The sequence below is a fragment of the Thunnus maccoyii genome, chromosome 12, assembly GCF_910596095.1.
Source record: "Thunnus maccoyii chromosome 12, fThuMac1.1, whole genome shotgun sequence".
Taxonomy (NCBI): Eukaryota; Metazoa; Chordata; class Actinopteri; order Scombriformes; family Scombridae; genus Thunnus; species Thunnus maccoyii.
The window spans coordinates 6,297,348-6,322,901 of NC_056544.1; the positions used below are offsets into that span (position 1 = coordinate 6,297,348).

At 40.2% G+C, this 25,554-nt stretch overlaps 2 protein-coding genes across 9 annotated transcripts; one reads left to right on the forward strand and one right to left on the reverse strand.

Annotated features, from left to right (window-relative positions):
* Positions 1-561: 561 nt before the first annotated feature.
* Positions 562-8,556, reverse strand: LOC121908194 (proline-rich protein 2-like). 8 transcript variants are annotated; one of them, XM_042428016.1, is made up of 6 exons: positions 6,155-8,556; positions 2,138-4,774; positions 1,940-1,955; positions 1,201-1,430; positions 1,052-1,061; positions 562-724 (listed from the first exon to the last, which is right to left on the reverse strand). In XM_042428016.1, exons 1-2 carry the CDS (start codon positions 6,225-6,227, stop codon positions 3,630-3,632), a joined length of 1,218 nt encoding a protein of 405 aa, XP_042283950.1. In that variant the 5' UTR covers positions 6,228-8,556; the 3' UTR covers positions 562-724; positions 1,052-1,061; positions 1,201-1,430; positions 1,940-1,955; positions 2,138-3,629. The 8 variants fall into 8 exon arrangements, 6 of the variants coding, with proteins under 6 accessions (XP_042283950.1, XP_042283949.1, XP_042283946.1 ...); XM_042428015.1 differs by having other exon boundaries at positions 562-1,061; XM_042428012.1 differs by having other exon boundaries at positions 562-721; positions 821-1,430.
* A 363-nt stretch (positions 8,557-8,919) lies between these two features.
* Positions 8,920-12,171, forward strand: tmem53 (transmembrane protein 53). Its single transcript, XM_042428864.1, has 3 exons — positions 8,920-9,178; positions 9,361-9,464; positions 10,644-12,171. The coding sequence occupies exons 1-3, from the start codon at positions 9,124-9,126 to the stop codon at positions 11,343-11,345; spliced, it is 861 nt and encodes a 286-aa protein (XP_042284798.1). The 5' UTR covers positions 8,920-9,123; the 3' UTR covers positions 11,346-12,171.
* Positions 12,172-25,554: the final 13,383 nt, after the last annotated feature.

Sequence of the window (25,554 nt, forward strand, 5' to 3'; positions counted from 1 at the left end):
ATACATCCATGGAAGGACTCACTCTGGACTCACTCATTTAGAATTGATCCAGTTTTTAATTGAGTGGTTGTTGAGTCACCTGTTGATGTTGTGTAATTAGTGAATGAGTGTGCAGGAGGTCTGGCTGCTGGCTTGTGACAACTTCTTCAGTCTTTTTTTTTAAGCTGAGTCATATATTGAGCAATAAGCTTAAAATAACTAGAATAACAAGTGTTAACATGTCAGCTTTGTAGACTATATTTTGTATGAGTGTATAAGTCATGTATTTGATACATGCATTAATACTTTCTGATGTGAACCTACACTTTTAGATCTGTGAATGTTTTTAGTGTTCAGTCTTTCTAGTATTCAGCACTGATCTGTAAATCATGTGATATGTTGTCTGTTTTTGATGAGAACAGAAATCTGTTGTCACAATAGAACAACACTATAAATTTGAATTTCACTTTGTTGGTAAAATGACACATCCTGAACCACTCCACGGCTAAAATGAGCACTTCTTTGTTTAGAAACAATATGTATAAATGTATTTAAAGAAGCAGCCTTTTCACCACTCAGGGGTTTTTGTTTTTAAAAGCAAATTGTTTTATTGGCATATAAAATTGCCCCCCACCCCTCCAATTTCATCAGATGGGGACAGTGATATAGTTTGATGCGGTTTGTTGTAAGATTCCATGTTGGTTTTCCTCCTGTCCTCCCCAGTTTTTTGAGTCACCAGCTGCTACTGATAAACATGGTTAGTAAGGCAAACTTTAATAATTAAATCAGTTATATTATATGGTTAAACAGGTGTGTTTTTGAGTCAGAAGCTGAGACTCACCTTATAGTCCACAGTGAACAGCAGCAGCTCAGGTGATAAAATAAGATGAGAGCAGAGAATGATATATGATGGTTAGAAAAGTCTTTGAGCTATTAAATAAGTGTGATAAACAGCTGTAGCACACAGTATGTAGTTAGTTTAGACAATAAAAAACAGACTTTCTCTGTCTTCATATTAGTAGTCTACAGTATTTGAGGTTTCTTTCTTTCTAAGTCAAAAGCTTGTGCTCACCTGTTCTCAGCTGAGTGGCAGCAGCTCAGGTGTTAAGAGTAGGATAAGAGTAGAGAGATATAACAATGGTTAGTAAGGCAAACTTTAATGATTAAATCAGTAATATATGGATAAACAGGTGTGTTTTTGAGTCAGAAGCTGAAACTCACCTTATAGTCCACAGTGAACAGCAGCAGCTCAGGTGTCAGAATAAGATGAGAGTAGAGAATGATAAATAATGGTTAGAAAAGTCTTTGAACTATTAAATAAGTGTTATTGTTACTGAACAGCTGTAGCACACAGTATGTAGTTAGTACTTTCTCTGTCTTCATATTAGTAGTCTACAGTATTTTAGGTCACTTTCTTTCTAAGTCAAAAGCTTGTGCTCACCTGTTCTCAGCTGAGTGGCAGCAGCTCAGGTGTAAAGAGTAGGATAAGAGTAGAGAAGGATAAAAAATAATTAGTAAGGCAAACTTTAATGATTAATGAGTTATATTATATGGATAAACAGGTGTGTTTCTGAGTCAGAAGCTCAGACTCACCTTTTCATCCACAGTGAACAGCAGCAGCTCAGGTGGTCGTGTGAAATAAGAGCAGAGAACAATAAATAATGGTTAGTAAAACAGACAAATAATCCTTTTGATTTCTAAATAAGTGGCGTTATATGTATAAATAGATGTAACATAGTATGTAGCAACTTTACAAACATACACTTTATATCACAGCCTATTCTAAGTCACTTTTTAAAAGTTTCTACTCACCTTTTTGTCCACAGTGAACAGCAGCAGCTCAGGTGGTCGAGTAAGGTAAGACAAATCATTATTAGTAAGACAAGTCATCTTTGAATTATTGAGTTAGTTAATATTAAAACCTGTTCACTTTCTCTATTAGTCAGAAACTTGTACTCACCTTACACTGTGAAGGGCTAATGGAGAATAATAAATTATAATTAGTAAGACTGACAAATAATCTTTGAATTGTTAAAAAGTGATAAAATATGAAACATAACAGGAATAGCATAGTATGTATCTAGTTAAAACAGTCACATAGATTACTTTTCAGGCCTACTCTAGATCACTTTCCTTCCGATCAGAAGCTCAGACTCACCTTTTCATCCACAGTGAACAGCAGCAGCTCAGGTGGTCGAGTGAAATAAGAGCAGAGAACAATAAATAATGGTTAGTGAGACTGACAATTAATCTTTGAATTATTAGATAAGTTGCTTTCTTTACAAGTCAGATTCTTGTACTTACCTTTTTTTGTCTATATTAAGTGAATGTACATTCACTTGATTGGAGTTTTTTGCTGTTAAATAAAGGGTTTCACATAAATCTCATAAACTCCAGACTGCTCCTTTAGAGCAGGTCAGCATGATGCATTAGTGGGCCTCGCTGATTTTTGTTTACTGTTGAAGGAAGATGTTTGTTTTCTACTTGTTGTTGCAGCTTTTTCCTCCATGTTCTCCTCTCTCTCCCTGTTCAGTACAGCCCTGTTCACTGCTAACTCTAGTGTCAACCTGGGGATGACCGCAGACAGCTGTGTGCTACGTTTCCAGCTGCTGCAAGTACCATTGATGAGCTTCACCGGGAGGGCATGACATGTGGAAGGTTCACGCCAGCCGCACCCAGTTCCACCCTCAACTGTGTGGACCCCAGACCAACCAGTAAGAGTCACTTGTGCTGTGACCTGGACTGATAAACGGACAAGCAGAAGGTGTTTAATCTGCCAGCCGCAAAGGTTACCTTCATTAGCCCTGCCAGATGCGAAGGCTACATGCATGGGGGTCGACAGCCCTGCAAGACGCAAGAGATTTCTTTCTCTTCACCAGCCTTGCCAGACGCAAAGGTCTTCAGGATGAAAGAAAGGTCGATCCAGCCACCATGCCAAGATGTGAAGGTATCCCAAGAACAATCCCGGTGCAAGATACTACCTGGGATGTTGACAGCCCTGCCAGACGCAAGGGCCAGCCCAAAGGATTCAAAGAGGCCAATCTAAAGACCTTGCAAACATTAAAAGATAGTAGAAATAGGCTCCAGTGCAAGACGCTACTTGGGATGTCGGCAACCCTGCCAGACGCAGAGGTTACCTTACTCTTCATTAGCCCTGCCAGACGCGAAGGCTACAAGCATGGGAGTCGACAGCCCTGCAAGACGCAAGAGATTTCTTTCTCTTCACCAGCCTTGCCAGACGCAAAGGTCTTCAGGATGAAAGAAAGGTCGATCCAGCCACCATGCCAAGATGTGAAGGTATCCCAAGAGCAATCCCGGTGCAAGACGCTACCTGGGATGTTGATAGCCCTGCCAGATGCAAGGGCCAGTCCTACAGGTTCAAAGAAGCCAATCTAAAGACCTTGTAAACATTAAAAAATAGTGGAGATAGGCCCCAGTGCAAGACGCTACTTGGGGTGTCGGTAACCCTGCCAGACGCAAAGGATAGCTTGGGAATCACTGCTCCTGCCAGACGCAAAAGCCAGTGGTCAGTGGCAAAAAGGGTCCCTGCAGTCATCTTGCCAGATGTTTTGGTGTGACGCCTGAGGTGCGGTAGTGAGGAAGGGTGAATGTTTCCGGGAGGATTGTTGGCCCTTTAGCGCGTTGAGGAGTTAATCCTCGTCGCTCTCATCAGACCACCTCAGCCTTTTCGCAGGGGCTTCCTCCTCGTCACTCTCCTCCCTGCTCCTTCTTCTGGAGGAGCCAAGGCCAGAAGTTGAGGGGGCTTCTTCCAAACAGCTTGCACAACTGCAGATGTCATCGTCCTCATCAGACTCCTGTAAGAAGAGTGGTCCAATGTTCTCCACATAGCCAAGACCAAACACCTCCAGTTCAGGGATCTCAATGCCGTCCTCTTCATCCAAACCCACAACGTCGATTTCAGGCTCCTCTTCCTCATCAGGTCTCTCTTGCTGGTGCCAGGCAACTGGCGGCTCAGGGGCAGCAGGGGGAGCAGCAGGCGGAGGGGGATGAGGGAAAGGATGCAGAAAACGGTAAGGGAAAGGAAGAGGAAAGGGGTGAGGGAAGGCATGAGGGAAAATGTGCAGAAAAGGGTGAGGAGCAAGCTGAGGAGCAGGCTGAGGAAAAGGGTGAATAAAATCACCCCCAGCAAAAGGGTAAAGGAAGGGATGAGGAGCAGGGTGAGGAGCAGGGTGAGGAAAAGGGTGAATAAAATCACCCCCAGCAAAAGGGTAAAGGAAGGGGTGAGGAGCAAGCTGAGGAGCAGGGTGAGGAGCAGGCTGAGGAGCAGGGTGAGGAAAGGGGTGAATAAAATCACCCCTAGCAAAAGGGTCAAGGAAAGGCTGAGGAGCAGGCTGAGGAGCAGGCTGAGGAGCAGGCTGAGGAGCAGGCTGAGGAGCAGGGTGAATAAGATCACCCCCAGCGAAAGGGTCGGCAAAAGGAACAGCAGGATGAACAGCAAGGGGAGCAAGAATGGGAAAAGCAGGAGCCCACTGTTGCAAGTCCATCCCAAAGCGTGGTGGTGGGAACTGCTGGAGTGGAGGAGAGGGAGGTCCAGCATTCCCATCTTCATCACGACCATCGTCCCTGTCGCCGCCTCCATCGTCTGGACCCGGCTGGACCTCATCCTCAGCTGCCTGAAGCCCGTCCTCTTCATACAAACCAACGACATCTATCTCTTCTTCCTCTTCCTGGTCCCCGGAGGGGAGAGGAGGATTGTCGATGACCCTGTCCTCTTCTGAAGGCCTCTCAGCATCAGGGTGTTCGGCGCTGTTGTTCGAAGGCCAAAACAAACCACCTGAGGAGGGAAATAGAATAAAAATTACAGTTATTATTTTATATATCATATAACATTTTATATTTAAGAGGTTTTCTTTGTTGTGGCATATCTGACTGTCCGTAGCTAAATAAAGGTTTACATGATTCCAGTAATTATGATTACAATAATGAGGGACTGTCGGTGCACAACAGAGGAGAAAGCTCTTTATTTTATTCTGGTCCAAAGATTGTAACACTGGTTAAATTAGCTAAGCCGACCAGTCAAAAATAAAGAATACATACAATGAAAAAAAATACAATTAAATGATATAATTTGTGTAACACTGCTGGGCTTCCAAAAAGATTATCATTGTTAAGTGCACATAATCATCTTTTTTTTATAACTGTTGAAAAGGAGGTCACTACTGGAGATTGCACAGAAATGCGTGCGTCATTACGCACACCTAACCGTGTGTGTCTTGATTAAATCATGTTCAACTAACAACATGCCTTCTTCAAAATAACCACACTACCATCTGTGCTTTTGTGGGCACCAAACTAGTTGTTTAACACTGGTTACTATCGCAATGTAAGAGCTGCAAATCACGAGACGTGAAGGAGACGGTGGCATCCTGGACGCACGACACACACAGTCCGTGCATAATAAACCACTCTCCTCTCTTAAAAACGAAAATACTAAATCACATTTTAATACATGATGAAAATTCTGAAATTTTCAACATGTCAAGTACAAACTGAGAGTGATGACTGAACAAAAAACCTCCGGCTGGAGGTGCAACAACAGTTGCTCACTTAGTTCACTTTATCTCCTTCACTCAAGCTCACAACAATATCTGAATATATATTAATATAATATATCACAGAATTATAGTTCACATATGTTATTAACTGAGCTTAAAGGGAGCTATTTTATGTGAACAACACGCATAAAAGCAGGGCCTGGTTTGTTCACACCTGCGCGTTCTGACGTCCTGGCGTCAGCTCCTAAAAGTTCCATCGTCTCCATGGTGCGCAAAGAACACATTTTTTAGTTATTATACGAAAAATGGCCCAGTCGCCATCTTTTTCCCCAAATCGTCGACGACAAATTTGCATAATTTGATGCCCTCAAACCAAAATAACAGTGTTTTCAAATCACTACACCTTTATTAATACATTCCACACCTTTCCCGGGAAAATCCGTACATTCTTACCATCTAATATTCATTTTACACCGAGAAAACGTCGTGTGTTTGTCTGTTTCAATCAAATCTGTGTTTTTCAAACAGGTGGACAAATTGTCCATCTCTAAATTCAAGAATTTACATGAATAAAGTCCTAATTTTGTACTGAAACACGTTTTTAAGGATGTCAGGGAGAATAATTAACACATTAGACATCATATTAAAATATGTCTTACCTGCATAGTGGTTGAACCAGCGTCTGACTCTGGCCAGCAGGTGCTCCTCCACGGGGGGTCCTCCAGAAGCCATTTCTCCAGCAGCAGGTCTCTTTTCCAGTAAAGTTGTCCTCTTGGTTTTTTCCTTGTTCGGGTATCCAACAGCTCGTTTTCCAACAGAAGTTTTCCAAGTGATCAGTTGTCCAGGAGTTTAGCTTCCAGCAGAAAGGTCAACTCGTGTCCAGTCCAAGTTCAAATGGGAAGTTGCAAAGTTCTGCAGCTCCTTTTATCACCTCGGTTCACGTCACCGTTCTGTTTCCATGACTTTGGCTACTGACGCACGCACGTGCACGCGTGTGCATGATTTACAATAAATTGATGATATCAATTGTTCAATTGTATCAATTATTATTGTGATTTCTGTGTGATTAGTAATGTGTAGATCTTTCATTGCCTCTGTAGACAGAAACTCTTATGCAACTCACAGTGCAGTACGTGAATGCGTCCATATAGGTAATGATGAACACACATTTGTTTATTAATTGATATGAATGATGAATTATTGAATGATACATCATGCAAATTGCAGAGGCAAACGCTCTCCGTACTGTCAATAGCTGTATTATGTTTAGCCTACTATGTTTACTTTTCCATTTTTTCAGATCTGTTTATTGTGTTTTTGGCGGAGGCGCAAACTCCTGACCTCTCAGATTTGCAACTTTATAGACATGATCGATTCTTACCAAGAGCCTGCTGTCAATCACAATTGTGTTGTAGACGATAAAGTCACCTTTCAGTAAACCTACCACATATTCCTGCAGCTGACGGTGCTGTCGCCACTGCGTAATTTTACGCACGGTTGACACAGTCGGTATACTAAATTTATTAGGAATCTTCCGACACACATAATGGTAAAAAAAGGATTATTCACGCATCTTCCAGCAATATGCAGCTGAACCAGGTGCTTCTCAGGTCAGGAACAGTAAATTTCAGACGAGAAAAGACTGGAGCACAATGACTGATTTGCAGCCTTTAATAGTGCAAACATAACGTTTCAAAAAGACACTTTTCATGAAGACACAGTAACTAGTGTGGAAACGTTGGTCTGTTTGCAATATTAAAGGCTGCAAATCAATCAGTGTGCTCGTCTTTTCCCAGCTGACACCTAATTGTAAATTAACCTTTTGTGATTTTGTGTGAGCTGTACAAATGGATAATAAATCCTGCCTATCAGCAGGATGTCTACAAGTTCTCAGTTAATGTCAGATTTTGTTTCTCATTGAATATTAGAAGAGTCATTATTGCGCACTTGTACCCTCATGACTAATTGAATGCAACCTTTTTAATCAACTATTTTAAAAACAACAACAACAAATAATTTAGTTAACATGAATAAGGAAGCACATATTTTTAGATGTAACCCTTTTCTAAAATAGGCTAACTTTGTGCACATCTTGTTTACACTGACAAGGGTTTCACTGTCTTCTGAAAGATAAATTCCTAATCTTCCCCTGAGTGCATGTTTGGGAGAAGAACAAGAGTTTTCTCTCTCCTGTCAACTAATTAAACTGTTTATTAATCATTGAACTGAGAGGAGCTGATGTTACAGGAGTGCCAAGTTTTGTTGGTCCCTCCAACTGCTACCCAAAACTCACCCAAACCAACTCTTTAATATGCTCCAGTGTTATTTGTCTACAGGCTGTGTAAAATGGATTACTGATCTTTTGCCTCATCATTTATCTGAACCTTGAGATATCTCAAGGCCAAATGTTCCAAATACTAATCAGATAATGAAAGAGTATGCTGGACATGGGGCTAATGTGAAAAGAACAAGATGGTGATACATCACTAAGAAAAAGTTCAACAAAGCAGAAAGACTTTAAGTTTTTTTTTTCATCTTCTTTTAGATCGATTTGTCTCTTCTGCTGTCAGGAAAATTAACATGTGTCATTTTCAAAACTTAGTATTAAATTTAAAAGAATGACTATTAAATGAATAACCGACATGATGATGACATGTACCATTTCAAGTACAGGGAAACAACACTGTAGTCTTTATCAGTATTAGGCTATAATTGATTAATTGTTGAAGTTATTTTTATAGAACAAAAATATGGATAAAACATAATAGATTGCTAAAAGCGACATATAAACATTATAAAGAAAGAGGAAATTTAACTTAAAGACCACATTTGCTTATTTGATCAAAGTACTACTATTACTAAGATCAAGAACTGTCACAACAAAGAAAAGTTACCATTTTGTGTCATAAGAGGCCTGAGTTTTATAGTGTATATAAAATAATCTACTTTGAATAATAATCTGTCTGATATGGTTTCAATTATAATTCCCTCATTATAATCCTCAAAATATTATCTACTCCTCATCCCTCATTAAAAATTCCAGAGTCTATGAATATGCAAATATATTTCATTTCAAAAGTTTAACTACTACATATCTCCTGCTTTCCACATCACACTTGTATAAATTGAATATTGGACCTTGATTGGCTCCAAACTAGTTGTGATGTCTCAAATAATGCTTGTAGGTCCAACAATTAAAATCACATTTTCATTGCGCACAGACAAACTTTCCACTTTCAGCAGATGAATGTGAAAACAACCTTCTAGTGCCAAACTCTGCACATACATCATTCTGCACAGTGAAGCTCAAACATCAAACTTTAGGAACAAGAAGAAAAACAGGTTTTTAAGTGGAGGAGGCAACAATTGCTACTATTACACAGAGGGGGGCGGTAATGCGACATGAGCTGGATGCCTGCCGCCATTCAAAAAGAAGAAGAAGAAGAAGAAGGTCTCCGGCAGGACAGAAGGACCGTGTAGTGTCAGTCCACCGACCTGTCTGTTGTGTGTCACAAGCTGGCATTGCTTGATTCAGCGCTCTCTAGCTTGTCTTTCAACCTTTTCACAGCAGCCAAATGAACCAAACATTAACACTAGAGAACGACACCTGATATTCTCGCTTACAGAAATGGCAGACGATGAAATAGACTACAACATCGTGTTTCCAGATGCAGGGACGTCGGGTGAGCATCATTTCATTGTACTGTACATGGCTCAGTTAGCTTAGCGTACATGCTAATGTTGTCTTATAACGGTAGCGTGCAAATTACATTCTGCTAACTGCGTACTCAGTTTAGCTTAGTTTAGCTTAGCCGGCTGTGACAGCTCTGTTAACCTGCTCTTTTGTCGTCTGATCTGGTTTCAGAGAGATACTGGCAGGGGACAAAGGAGCCAGTTGTGATTCTGTTGGGCTGGGCTGGTTGCAAAGACAAACATCTCTCCAAGTACAGCTCCATCTACAATGAACAGGTTCAAACTACATGACAAATCTCTCAAGCTATTCTGTATTTTCCCTTTAAAGATAGAGTCAGCGATTCTGGTGAAAAATTGTTCGATACACTCTTTGTCAAATTCAGCATTATCTCCTCAAGGTCTGCAAGCTGTCTGTTCTATGTGTGCACTGGTGTTCATACACAGTCCTGGCTCTATAAAGTGGAAACAAACGAAGTGGCTCAGACAGCCATACAACACTATTCCAACCGATCAGCAGGTTGCATTCGTGCTCATTCACAAGACAGGGGAAGTCATCAGAGCATCTGTCGGTGTGAGGACATGACAGTCTCCCGTCTCCAGCACCTGTTGAATGTTGGGAGAGAGAGGACCTGGGCAATTCACATAGAAAGTGTTTTCTCACAGAACAGACACGCTTCAATCTCTCTATATAAATCAAGGAATCTCTGTCTGTCTGTATGTATGGAAGTTTGTCCTTCGCATATCTTGAGAACCGTTCATCCAATCTACTTCATACCTGCCGGGTGAATTTCAAGTTCAGTTCAAGACATAAAGCAGGATGTCTTAGGCACATTGTATGTGTTTTGAATTTTGGTTCAGTTGATTTCTGCTGTCATTCAGCCTGGTGAAGGCAGTTTGTCCGGCCGTTGTCCTCTCAGCTCCCCAGGAGCTGCAGCTGACAGACGCAGAATCTCAGCACAGAGTAGCAGAATGAGACATCTGTCCTCCCTCCTGCTCTCTGCTGTAAACACTTGTAGCAGTTAGCGAGCAGTTGCTCTCATGTCTTCATGGGTCTTGGTGCTTGTTTTCAGCATAAACAAGTACAGAGTATAAATTGTACACACACTGCACTGTTCACAGCTATACAGCTAACTGCTCCAGTCGCTACAGCCTCACCGTCACACACGCTCTCTCTTTCGACCACACAATCGCTACGCGCTGAGCTATTCCTTAAAGGAGTTTAGAACAGTTTAGAAAATATTTTAAAATACACAAAAAAATTCCCCTATGTTTCGGCCCGGTGGCGGGTCAACTTAGGCCCGGCAGACCGCCAGGTTTGCAGTCCACTGAAGACTCTTTCTCCAGAATGACTGACTCTATTTTAAACAGCAGTGTAGCACCATACAAGCTGTGTAAATTACTCATATATCCACCTCTTTCATTCTTGCTTTCTTTCTTTGTTTTCTTCTCATACAGGGATGTGTCACCATCCGCTACACAGCTCCTCTGAAGACGGTCTTCATCTCAGAGTCGTTTGGCTATAAGGAGCTGAGCAGTACTGCCCTCAAGTTGCTGGAGATCCTCTACGACTATGAGGTGGAGAACAGTCCTATTTTCTTCCACATATTCAGTAACGGTGGCTTCATGCTGTACCGGTACATTGTGGAGCTCTTGCACAATGATAAACAGTTCAGTTCTTTGCGCGTGATCGGGGCTGTAGTGGACAGCGCCCCTGGTAGCGGGAATGTCCGTGGGGCCCTGCGTGCACTAACAGCCACCCTGGGGCCTAAAATCAGTCCACTTTTAAGGTATCTCCTGCTAGCGCTTTTTGCGGTGACTGTTTTCCTGTTGCGAGTCGTGCTTTACCCGTTGACCAAGTACATCCACAAGAACCACTATGATGCTGTGCAGGAGAGGCCGCCCACCTGGCCTAATTTCTACCTGTACTCTGGAGCTGACCAGGTGATCAGGCACCGGGACATCGAGCTCTTCATGGAGACCCTGAAGCTGAAAGGCGTCCCAGTGGACAGTTACGATTTTGTCTCCACTGCCCATGTCAGCCATTTCCGGGAATTCCCTGAGCAGTACACTCAAAAGTGCCGCGATTTCCTGGTCGCTTGCATGAAGGACTCAGACGGGACAGAGATGAAGAAGAGATACCGGGTTCAGAATCAATGAAACTTTTGAAGATTGGTAAAAAAAAAAAATCCGATGTAGTTTTTTCCTCGGAGGTCTATAAAATGGGGCCAGAAGTTTCGTCAGGATTGCAAGATTTTATGAGATCAAGATCTTGGCAATGTTTTTCCCATTCCAGTGCACATAATGGGCTGGTTCCACAGATGTGGTCTAGGTGCACTGTACTTAATCTATGTCTGGAAAACCAGCTACATGTAACACTGTAAACCCCAAAAGTGTGATGGTTAAAGGCCTAACTCTGCCTAATTTTTTGCAACAGTCATGTACCACCTGTATAAAAACAACACACTGTTGCTATACACTGGATAATTTGGACTTAAGTCTTTTAGGATAACATAAATGGTATTTAATATTGCTGTTAAATGTGATGCATTGTAGGTTAGTTGTAGTGATTCTAAAACTGATGAGGCTGGATATTAAAAAATATCAAAACTGGTATCTAATATTTATGAAAATTTAAAATGTATTTATAGTTTTGATCTCACAATTTGTCAAAATGTGACCACATGAGTTCTTGTAATGAAGGCAACCGTCGTGTCCAAACATGAAGAACTTAAAACGATTAATCACATAAATAATAATCTTTCTTTGAACATAAAAAAAAATCTAAAATTGTTGCCTTAAACAGGAAATGCCTTGTGATTTGTCTTTTTGGTCCATAAATGGTAGAATATCCAGCACTAATATGTGATACATGATTGATTTAGTCAAAGGAAAAAGGTGATTGACAATGAATGTTTATGTCCAGCACAACTATTGTGTTTTCTCTTAACTGATGTGCCTTCAATAAATCCGAATGCTCACAGAATATGTCAGCCTAATTATTTTCATCGATACTTGCTTTTGTTTTGCCACACAAGCGACGTCAAACTGATCTGGATGTCTAATCCCACAAAAGGAGCTATTTTCTCCAAAGAAAAATGAATAGAGCATTGTTCCAGACTTAAGAAGCAAAGTGGTCAAACATCCATGAAGACTTTGGAGTCATTTAATGTTCAGAAAAAGTGTAGTTGTCTGGTGAACTTAAACTGTTGCAGTAACATTGTCTTGGTTTGCAGATTATTTCTTAGTCAGTAATAGTAAGAAAAAAAACAGGAGTGTGTTTGACCTTTGTCCATGTGTTCTGTTGTGAACTCTCACTTGATTACACAACACAATGTGGCCGGACTTCCCATTAGTGATAGAACTTCTCAGTAAAACAAGGGATTGGTTATTGCTCAGTAGAGATCAGTTTGATGAACAAATATATGATGCAGTGGGATTCAGATGTTGTTTGAAATTGGTTTGAGTCAAATGTGACAGATTGATGTGTCAGAGATCTTCAGTCAGCCAAATATAGAACAACGAAGTATTGTGATAAAATGGTTTCTCAACAAATTGAAATAAGTGCCAATTGTTTCCAAAGAAAGTGCAGTAACATGTTCCATTGTTCCTCATTTGTTACCACAGTGCCCCCTATTGGACCCTCATATAATTACTATGTAGCCACTCATTGACTTACTCAATGTTTGATGCAGCAACTTTTTATGAGTTGCTCTGAGTAAAGGTGTAATATATGCACCTTTAAAAATAAATAAAGACTCCATAATTAATCACAGAATGATGTAATTATTGTTGATATTTTTATTTTCAATTTGTCTAATATATTTAATTAGAATGCTTAATAATTTTTTTAAGGCTAAGTAATCTAAATCAATATTTTCTATTAGGAAAATGGCTTATATATAAAAGTTTAAGTTTATTTAATTTTCATTGGAACCATATCCATAAGAATACACGTATGGCAGAATGAGATATTGTTCCTCACAGCACCAGGTAATAATAATAATGATAATAATAAATAAAACATTACATCTCAAGTGTGTAGTGCTTAAATAGATTTTAAGTGCAGTAAAAGTGACCGTGGCCAGTTAAAAAGGTGCAAAAAGCTGAGTAAAAATGCATTACACATGTATACTCATGCACAGATATACACATACATGCATAGGTATTTCAAAGGAAAGAACTCCCTGTGCACAGCAAGTATTTTCAGTCATGTGCTGGTCAGTCGCAGGAACATATGAGGTAAAAATCACATTTTTTCACATATATATGTATATATACACATAGATTCGTACACACACATATATAAATTTACAACTACACACCTACCTATTATACCATACCTACCTAATACGACTTTCAATATCAAAATACTTGTCATGATATCCAGCTTTACTGTAGATAATGAGCCCATAGACTGTGATTAGGTCACATGGTTATCAACTGCTGGCTATGGAAAGATACGCAGTCTACAAATATAAGTTGATGTTTAAAATTAAAATGGGAAAGTTTGTGAATCTTCTGCTTTCATTGTTCATCCACCGTGCTGCACTGTGGACAGCGTGTCATCAAAAGACCTAAAGCATTTTTATCATTTTAATTTGAGAAAGTTCATGGCAACCGTTCCTTCTATTGATCATGAGTGCAAATTTCAGTTCACCTTCAATGGATCCCTTGACCTTGTTTCTTTGCTGAGGACCAGAGGGCCTCACTTTATTCAAGCAGTAAACGTCATCACCAGAGGGTTCACTAAAGGGAAGACATCAAGAAAAGGTGTCTCTGTGATCTCATACCCAGAGGCAGAAAAAGAGACAGACATTTCCCCTCCACTCTCGTCCTCAGCCGTCAGGGACTGTTTGAAGAGCGTGGCTCTGAATTGGTCCAGCAGGGATGGTTGTTGAATGTCTACGACATGTCAGATTTGACATTTGGAAGAGCGAGTGGTTGGCATTTGTCTCTGCACCAGGCATGGTCCTGGCACTTCATGTATCATGTAGAGCTGCTTGGAGGAAAGGGAGAAAGAGGAAAGTTTACATATCGGCACAGACAGATGAACATCGCTTACTGGAGTGCACATGAGACGGGTTGCTCTGATCCTGCTGGTGGTCTCCTTCACTGCTTCAACAACTTGGGAGGTTTTCAGTAGTGGTGCAGGTACTCTGAGTCAATGTGCTACACAAACACTGTTATCTTTCATCTTCATTTTTTTTACATCAAGGAAACATCATCAAGATTAGAAATGAGAAAGTTGCATGAATCATGCTACTAAGGTAAAAATAGAGACAGATAGCAAAGTGCTCATTATTCAGAATGGCCCCTTTATTATATACATATTATTATACATATATGTTAGACTATTATGTAAACAGGATTTTAATGTTTTAGTTGGTTGGGGTAGGCATCATTTTCAAATTCAAATTTGCTTTATTGGCATGACCATAATAAAGGACAATACAAGCATTTTGTACAAGGTTTACAGTGTAAGTATGTGTAATTTAGAATATAAAACAATAAATGGTTTGCATATTACTACACTATACAACACTAAATATTGTATTATACAACACTAGACAACACTACACTACATAGGCTACAACTACATTACTATTGTAATGAAAGAAAAATAAAACATTAGAAATAAATCATAATAAATATGTGAATGAATATTCTACTGTTCTGTAGTGTAATTAAAACATTGAATATATGTTATCAGCTGATCATCTGTTTCATATTTGAAATCAGAATCTACAAAGTAAATGTAGTGGTATAAGTAGGAAGGAAGCAAAACAAAATATGCTCTTTTGTTTTGCTATTGAGGTTCACACTAGATAGCTGACCTTTATTTACTTGATTACAGTAATTCTTACTTATAATGAATGTAATGTTGGTGTATAAGGTGGTCAGCGGCTCACTGACAAGCAGTTTAAAATTATTCTAAACCCACATTCCAAGAATATTATTCACTATAAAATACCATCATATCATATGTGCAATAATTAAAAGAAATATCACACCATCCATAAGGCAAATATACAAATACTGTATTTGAATGGCATTCAAATCCTACAGTAACACTAATATCCCTGAAGAGGGCAGCATTGACTCACAGTTCCCATCATGCAACATCTCACTGAGGCCTCAACCGAGCATCAAGCCAACTCTACGATCAGGCAGTGGATATTTTATTCGGGCTCCTAAGGGACAAAGACTGTGCAACACAACCTTTGGAAGCTATTTCTGTGCATGTTTGCACAGCTTCGTATTGGGCAAAAAAGGAAAATTTTGGTTTATTTATTTGTGTACCAAGAAATAACTCCTTCAAGTTAAAAATGTTGGTTATACAACTGAACAGTATATAAATGCCTTGGTATTGTGCATTTTAAAAGGGCTCTGAAATTCTCTTTTTTTTTAACTACAAAATGTCCTCTATTTTAGGAAGCTTTTCAGTTGGGGCTGGGAGATAGAGGCAAGAAAAGAGAGGAGCAGGGAATGGATGGATAGGAAGAAAACGTCATAACTCCCCCTGTTCGGGAACGCAGTGAAAGACGAAATTACCCCATGGAAGTTAATGAAGTCTCACAAGTTGATGAGGGGAAAATTGCGGCGAAGAGGGGTCAGCGCTTTCTCTTTAGCCTTTCCCTCTTCCGCGGAAAATGGCTGCGGTCAAGATCCATACTTTTAGAGGACGCTGAGCACTTCAACGCAGAGATGGAGTGAGAGAGATGGAGGGGGAGAGCACCAAGATTAATGGTATTAAGTGGTAGCACTTGGCAATACGGTAACATATCGTCCATGTTCTCTATTCCATGCTGATAGTTTCATAGACCTTGGCTTTACACATTGACTTTTAGCTGTGATTTACAGGATTCAAATAATCCGGGTGGCTTTTCATCATCGCAGGACCTGCGAGCATCTTCGGGCTACAGAGTAATGCCAGTGCCGGTCGTATCGGAAAATGCAATCAGCACCTTAAAACAGGCTGACACTTCCCTTCCGCACTTTGGATTGCTGGTTATCATGCAAAGCCTTACATTACAAACGGCAAAAGCTGAACTTTCTTTCAGAAATCTGCAACGATTTCTCCTGCACGCATTGGTTTAATGTCACTCCAAATCTGAGAGAAATGTTTATATTTATGTACATGTTGACATTTTGGATGCTGCCCTATGAACCCTCCTTCTAGATCATTGGATGGGGATGTGCAGGATTTTATCTGACAGGCACATGCACAGAGATACACACAGTATCAGATAGGATCTAATGGCAAATCTCTGTCCCTTCCTCTCTAGTTATTTTCAGTGATTTTGTATAAAGTTTGACATTTTGATTTTAAGTCTGACATACTGTGATGTTCTGGCCAATGATAACAATGATTTTTTTCTGAATTTCCTCTACACACTGGTCTCCAATAATGTAATAAGAAAGTATGGTATATACAGTAATGGGAGTTAGATAGATGGTAAATCTACTTTTTATTTCACTACTGCATCCCTCTTCTTAATCTTTAGTCCTTACACACACGCACACACACACACACACACTCAAGCCCAGGTGTGTCATGCTGTCTTTTCCAGGCAACACACACGGCGTTGAAACCTCGCCTTTCTCTCCCGCTCCACGGGACCGGCCTTGTGATCAAGTTGAGCGGGGAGCCAACGAGAAGTCACTCAAGTCACCCTCTCTTCCCCTAATGAGCAAAGTGTCCCGTGGAAGCCGAGTACAAGACAGCATGGGAGCTCCCCCCCCAAACACACACACACACAAAAAAAGGGATACTGCAAATGCATCACGAGTGCACACAAACATACACACACACCCTTCAGTAAGTTGAGATCCAGAGGATCAGGACCAAAGTCCTGTCCGCCTTTGAGTAACTTTAAAAGGTCTCCTGGTGTTTTGGATTGAAGAATGAAGAGGAAAATTGATGTGCGTGTCTGTGCATGTGTGTGTGTTGTTTGAGAAGGGAATCGGCTTGTTGGACCAGACAGGGAGCCGTCATCAAAATCTCCCCTGGTCTATCTCAGCCCCTCAGCCCTCTACTTAAGACCAAAAGAGGTAAAAAAGACGACGGAATGTTAGATAAAGAAAAAAGAGAGAGAGACATAGAGGGAGAGGAAGATGGAGAGTGAGAGGAACAGCAGTGTAGAAACCCCTCAGCGTGTGTGCAGCCTCTCTCCCATCGTGCGGTGCAGCAGGCTGCCTTGCTCAGCCTATTCAAAGCGAGTGTGTTAGTGGCGGAGTATGTGTGTTTCTTCACAGATGTCCTTGAACAGAACCCCCTCAGCTCTGCGGATCCCTGCTGCCACCAGAGAACATTTGACAAGCAGCAGGCTCTTGTTAGAGCGTTGTCAAATTAAAGGTGTGTGTGTTGGTCTGAGAAAGTGTGTGTGTGTGTGTGTGTGTGTGTGTGTGTGTGTGTGTGTGTGTGTGTGTGTGTGTGTGTGTGTGTGTGTGTGTTTCAGAGGCTCTATTCAGAGCCCTGTCAAATTAAAACTACCAAACAAACTGTGCATGTCACACAGACAGGCCAAGTCCCGTGTATGATGGCAGTGGTAGGCCTAGGGCTGCTTTGTCTGTGTTTGTTTGTGGGTGAATATCTATGTGTGCGTGTATGTGTGTGTGCGTGCTTGTGTGTGAGAGAAAGAGAGACTTGGATTTTGTGGCATTTTGTGGATTTTTTTTTTTACATGCATCTTTCACGTGTTTGCAATAAACAAATACACACACACACACACATTGTTGTGACAGAAGAATCTAATGAGGTGTGTCCAAAAGTAAAATATAAAGCAAGTGTCTCAGATACACACATTCAACCTCAGCATACTGAATACTTTTATCTCCATTCAGATTATTTTACATGATTATACTAACTCTCAGTTTTGAAATCCAGCAATTTGAGAACACACGCTATCAAAATATGAGTTAATTTCCCCCAATATTATTCTAAACAAGAACCTTATATTGCAGCAATCATTGTCTCTTCACTTCAGTGAATCAAATGAGAAAAAAAATTAATATATAATGAGCATGAGATAATAAATAGTAAAAACAAAGAAAGGTCTCCTGCTCTCCTGCAGGTAATGTGGACAGACGCATGTCAGTACAGGCAACCATTATGTCAGGACTCTGCATCATTTACAGGACATCCAACTGTGTGTGTATGTGTGGGTATGACTTAAGGCACTTTCAGGGACACACACCAGACTTAGGACCGGTTGACTGGGGATGGCTTGTGCAGTTGGAGACTAAAGCCATGTCCCCAGTTGGTAAAACGCTGATTTCTGGGACAGTGGTTAAGGTTAAGGTAAGGATTAGGTTTAAGCAAGTAGTGGTTATGGTTAGGGTTAGGGTAAGTCTCCAGGAAATGAATGTAAGTCTATATAAATTATAATTGGGGAAGTGTGAGGGGAGCAGGCAACATGATGGCTGGAAGCTCCTAGTCAAGAACCAACACAAAAGTGGTGAATACTTGATTCTGTCACTAAACTTTTGGACAGACGCAGGAAAGTTGTTTGGTAACAGCATTCAGATCTGAGCAACCCAACTTAGGATCCACTCTGCTCATCCTGAACTGGGAGGGTTCTGGAAAAGGTGCCCTAAAAGTAGTCTGCTTCATCCCATCCTGTCTGGAAAGCCTCATCCAGAGAGATCACCATCATGCATTTGAAAATATAAAGAAGTAAACTATGAAAATTGGAACTTGGAATATATGGACTCTGATGGATAACCCAAACTCAGACTTAAAAGAGAGGAGAACTGTCTTTGTTGCCCAGGAACTCCAAAAATTCAACTTTGCCATCATTGCTCTGAGTGAGATCCACAGAGCTGGAGAAGGGCAACTAAAGGAAGAGCAAGGTCAATACACCTTCAGAAGCTGACAGAGCAAGCACTGGGAATTAACGAATGCCTCATGACTTTGAGACATCAACCATGTACAAAAGTTTCAACAAAATCTTCAAGAACAACTGCTCCAACAAATCCTACTATCCATAGAACAACACTGTAATCAACTGAAGAATGGTATCATCACCTCCTTCAAGGAAACAATTGGTTTAAGACAAAAAAACATCAGGATTGGTCTGACGATGACAAACAACTCCAACAACTCATTGACAAAAAGAGAAAAGCTTTCATCACTTTACAAAAAGACCAACAATTAACTACCAGAAGGAGAGGCTATCAGGAATGCAAGGCCACAGTCCAGAAGACCATCCAAAACCTGAAAAACCAACGGTGGAGGGAGAAAGCTCAGGAAATCCAACAACTAGTAGATAACAATGACACTCAAGGCTTTTTCAATGCAACTAAAGCCATTTTGTTCCATCCACTCAGAGTCAAGCCCCTCTCAAAAGCAAAGATGGTTCACAAAATTGTCTACAGAACAGATGGCAGACGTTTCAATCTTGCCAGTTTCAAGTCCAAAACCAAGACATCTATGAGTTCCCTCATCAAGTTCCAATACGCAGATGGCAACAGTATTACAGCTCTCTTAGAAAACCATTTACAACAGATCCTGTCTGCCTTCAACTGTGCATACACAGAACTTGGACTTACAATCAACTCTAAAAAGACTCAGTCATCCACCAACCATCACCAACTGAGACAGATAGAACCATCAATTCAACTTGATGAAAGAACCCTGGAAAACATGGACCACTTTTCATAACTTGGAAATCACCTGTCCACCAATGTCGACCTTGATGACAAGATCCAACATTGTCTTAAATGCATTGGAACAGCTTTTGGATCTTTTGGTCTCCGAGTAAGAGTCTTTCATGATAGTGACATCCAAACAGACAACAAACTGTTACTGTTACTGTTACACACACACACACACAAAGCAGTGGTGATCCCAATGTCCAGGTTCCTGTATCAGAAACCTGGACAACATACCGACGACATCTGAAGGCACTTGAAAAGTTCCATCAATGCTGTGTTTGAAACATCTCAAATATCAGCAGGGAAGACAAAAGAACCAATGTCAGCAGGCTGAATGAAGCAAAAATAACAAGCATTGAAACCTTTATCATCAAGAACCAATTAAGTTGGAGTGGTCATCTTGTTTGGATGAAAGGCGAACGTCTGCTGAAACAAATCTTCTACTCTCAGCTTAAAAGAGGCAAATGTAAAAGAGGCAGACAACAGACAAGATTCAAAGACGTCTTAAAAGCCAACATGAAGAAATGTAACATGGACATCAACAACTGGCAAACCAACGCCAAGGTCAGGAAATTCTGGTGAACCATCATCTAAGAAGGAACAGCAACTTTCAAAGCCACACAAAATGTTTTTTTGTTTTTTTTAGACTTGCCTCCAATCTTTATCATTTTTCTTATGAATTACTGTTTAATTTGAATATTTCTTGCCTTTAAAAAAGTATTCAAATAAAACGAGGGGAAAAAAATCACTCTTTAGTGGAACTGATTACAAGTGACATAGGTAGTGCCAAAGTCAGTTTTCAAGTATCCTATAAACATTTCAAATACATCGCAAGTACACATTAACACAGGCAGATATAGACAAAAGTCAACTTTGGAAAACTCAGAAAAAAATGGGCAGAATAACAGGGAGACTACACAGGTCATATCTCGACAAAAGCAATTAGCCTAGCTTAACTTAAATATGGGGAACAGCTAGCCTAGCCTGGCCAAGAAAATGTTCCAGGATGTAATTCCCCAATAAAACAACAACTTGTCATTTTTACATTTCGTTTTTTGAATTAAACAAATAACATTTTAATAAGTAGAAAACAGTGCCAACTAACTGTTTCCTCCTGCTGCAGCCCTTGTGCTAACTGTCCACTGACTCTCGCTTCATATATAATGGAGAAACATGAGAGTGGTCTGATCTTTTTATATATCACATGGCAAAAAAGTGAATAAGCATATTTTCCAAAACATCAAAATATTCCTTTAAGGGTCATAAAACAAAAATAGGTTTTAGGGTGATGGCTAAAATTAGTTTACAGTTAAAGCTAGGTATAATGGTGAGAGTTGAATTTAAGAAAAGGAATACCAATCTAAAATATATTACTAGTAGCCTATACTGTGTGTGTGTGTGTATTTGTTTTCCAGAGTCTGTGCATATTGTAGTGTCCGTACACTACAAAGGCTGTGTTAGTGCTTTAACTTTGCCTCCATTAGCAAAATGTTATGATTTATGCAGTTGCTGGCAGACTAATATCTTTAGAAGTTTTTTTTTTCCTTTATCTTGTGGCTGGGAAGCCGATTCATCTTAAAGAGTGATGAGGGGAGGTTGCTCTCTATGCAAAACGCATTAAAGCTAAATGAGGAGTCTATTACTCAAATCTGGCTGATAATCCGTTAGCTAAAGACCCCTGGCCGCTAACTAAGCAGATTAAGATATGTCACTGCCACCGCGACCAGGATGACAATAGTACACTTCTTATGTACTCAGACACACATTCACTCTCTCTCTCTCTCCCTCTCTCTCTCTCTCTCTCTCACACACACACACACACACACACACAGGCACTTTGCTGAGTATATTGTATACACCCACACCTCCGCCTGACTTTCTGTGAATGCACACAAATGTGTGTACACATATGTACACACACTTGTGTGTTAGTTAATCCTATACTTTATCACACACACACATACACACACACACACACACAGGTAAACACATCTTCCGCACCCCCACCACTTATCTACATACAGTGTCTCCTTGCCAGCTAACTTCATAGAATTAATTATCTCCTCTCCGCCCACTCTGTTGTGCTGGCTGTTTGTGTGTGTGTGTGTGTGTGTGTGTGTGTGTGTGTGTGTGTGTGTGTGTGTGTGTGTGTGTGTGTGTGTGTGTGTGTGTGTGTGTGTGTGTGTGTGTGTGTATGAGAGGAATGCACAGGGGACTCATGAAGATGCCGTGTTTGTATGAACATGGACAATTCATCATGGCTTGATTAACATACAAGATTTTATCTTCCTTTCTCCCTCTCTCTCTCTCTCTGTGCTTTGGTCCTGTGGTGATAATTACAAATAATTTATTCCTACTGGTTAATTAACCAATATTCTTTGCACAGAGCTCTGAAAATACTGGAAACATTTTGTGTAGCTCGGAGTGAAGTCAGTTGATCTCGCTGTAATTATCTAAAACATTTGCTCAGATGTAAGATATAAGGTTTTATGTTAGTAAACAGTGGATATTCAAATTATTTTTAGACAAAAGTATCAAAGGAAACATTGTCCGTTCATTAGTCTAAAATTGTAAATGTTCAATTCTTATTATGTGAGCCAAGTTTTATTCAACTATTGGAAACTGATGGGCATGCAAATCACATCATCATAGGTTTAGCTCATGATAACACATGCTACATATTTTATAGTATAATGCAGTATTCCATGTTGGCCTTGGCCATACAATATGTGTAACAATCAGTCATGTGACATGTAAAGTAATCATAATATTGACATTTTGCACCTACTAAGATTCTGGCTCAACACAAACGTTATTAATAAAAATTCTTCTGATTACACCAGCTGGGGCTACAATAGTGAGCTAATGCTAAAAGGGAAAAAATTAAGAAAACCTTGCGGTCGAAACAACATCAGGCACACTAGCTGCCCTTTTACAATCTTTTTAAAACCATCCATATATGCATGCACAGGCAGCCACCAGTATTGGCGCACCAAATAAGTAATTCAGGGCAGAATACACTCAGTGTTGTTCCCATTTTGAATCAGTTAAGATGTGGTGTGAAGCCCAGCTGCACACAGTAGATGGCCCAGGGCAGACATCAGTGTCCACATCACTCCAGACCTTGGAGCTGGTTGACCTGTGCTGGGCCTGTCTTGTTTCCAATGACCGTTTGTTACTAATTAATGGACTGGAGCCCATTCTCCAGCGCTGAGTGCAACACAAACCACATGCATTAAACATGACCATGCCTCTCCCTGCTGCCAGAGCCAGGAAGACAGGAAGATGGAGAGAGAGAGAAAGACAGAGAGAGAGGCAACAACAGAGAACAACATACACTTGTGAGATTTAAGATGACTTAAAAAAATCACAAATGAGCACAAAGTTACCGACGAGTCAACATCTTCTATGCTATACAATAGAGCTGTTAAGTGATAAAAGTAAGTCCTGTTCATTCTCTGCATAGACAATGCTTGGTGACTGAGAGTTGGAGCACTAACTGTACAGTGCTCAGATTGAAATCAAACTCTCCTGGTTGAATCATCACTACAATAGATGAGTGAGTTAGGAAAAATCTTTTTTTTTTTTTTGATAAAAACTCAAATGTGCCAGACTGCATACAGGAGAGAAATTCACTATGAACCCACAGTATGTTTCACTAAGAAATATCATCAAGCAGCTCCTGCCGCTAATGTTGAGTGGAAGCTAAAAGTCCAGATGACTTAGTCACTGCAACCTGCTCACAGTCAGTCAGGTGTTGGAAATAATACACCCATCCATTTGGAAAAATACATTGTTAATGTACTTTAAAAAGCATATTTTGATGGAAAGGAAAGAACAAAGGAATCTCTCAGGAGTTATTTAGGAAGATTCTTAATGGTACAGTAATTTATGAATACAGTCCCTGATTTCAGCTCTCAGAAACATGTTGATATAATTCAAAGTGGTGGCTGCAATATAAGTATTAATAGGTAGTAGGTACAAGGATGTTTTTCAATAAAACTTCAAAATGGGAATTAACAGTACAGTGGGGAACATTACTTCAGAAACTAGCGGCTCTTTCCACTTCACAACTCTACATAAGGACATTACATTACATTACATTTAGGTTTTTAGAGGATAATTGTTAGTTGTTAGTTTCAAGACTAGGTAGGCTCAGAAGGAAGTTTCTTCATGGAATGATCTTGAGTGTACCAAAGGAGCTCAAGGAAACTGTAAACTGTAAACTGTAAACTGAAAAGGAAGACATTTGGGCCCCAATTTTAACATAAATGCAACCTTTTTTCATGTGGTCATTTATTTTCCCTATGCTTATCAACAGCTGTAGACCATTCTCTGTCTTGTCATTTACTGTTACATTTATAACTGCTCTATTCTGAGTAGCTGGCATGGAAACAGGTAAGGTGCCTTAGAAAGGCCTCTCAAAAGATTGGACTTGCCCTTTAAGACTGAAAGCGTCCTTGGTGGCCATCACCAGGCACTTACACACACACACACACACACACAGAAACTGAAACACACACTGTAACACACGTTAATGCATAAATTGCCATTATCTGAGCTGCCGCCGGTGGCAGAAGCGCCCCCACCAAGATCACCTCAGCTGACAAAAGTTAATTTGCACTAATGATGTTTTACTCCTCTCATTACCTTAAATCATCTCCTTCCCTTTCCCTCCCTCCCTTCACTGCAGAGAGAGAGAGAGAGAGAGATGCAAATAGAAAGGTGCAGAAAGAGACGTGTAGAAAGAGAACCACAGAGAGAGAGAGAGAGAGCCAAAGTAGAATAAGTGAGACTGTGAAATACACAGAGGCCGAGGGAGCAGTCAGCAGTTTGTAATTGTTATTGTTCTGGATGAAGTTGATGTTCATTTGAGCTACCCTAAACAGCTCTCTCTTCTCCCGCTGTTAAATATTTACACCATCGTATAATTATCAGAGCTGCTCAAGTTAATTTTTGATGGAAGGCATGCGCACTCTCAAGTGTTTTTACTGTACAACCCGCTGCAGCATTGTATTTATGTTGTAGGCTTAAGTGGTGGACTTTATAATGATAACAGAGTCTGAGCTTAACAAGTGTAGAGTGTTTAATGTGTAAATGAGTTTTTTATAATGGAAGTTTGAGTATTATAGCTTTATGAGTAGAATAATCTAATGAGCATTTTGTTGTTCTTTCCAAACTTCCAAATCGCCTCACCAGCTGCCATTTGCTGCCACACTGTTTCAGTGTTTACACACTGAATGACTGAAAGTTCTTTCACTCTGTCTAATTGTACCTGTTAAAATGCTGACATTTTGAGGTGACATCAGTTTATATCAATAAACTTCAGTGAATCTCCGCAAATTTTTCACACCAAGTTAAACATTGGTGAACTTTGAAACATTGTCAACCAATAGTGCATGTTCTTGACAGTGCTGATCTTGCAGGAACGGAGAGCCGGAGAGTCCAAAATGGAGGAAGCTATCATACACTCCACAAAAGAATGGTTTGCAACCAGTTATAGAACAAGAGTTGATGGTACAAATAAATCTCTTGAATGAACTGTGTGAACTTATTGTCTTGTCACTGAGAGATAACAAGCTCACTAGCTCGGAGAGCTTATCCCCTCTTTGATGACTATTTATTGAATTAAATGATTTATAATCCTGACAACAAAATGCCAGGAAGGAGTATATGCCCCAATCCAGAGAAAACAGAAAAACACTTGAGG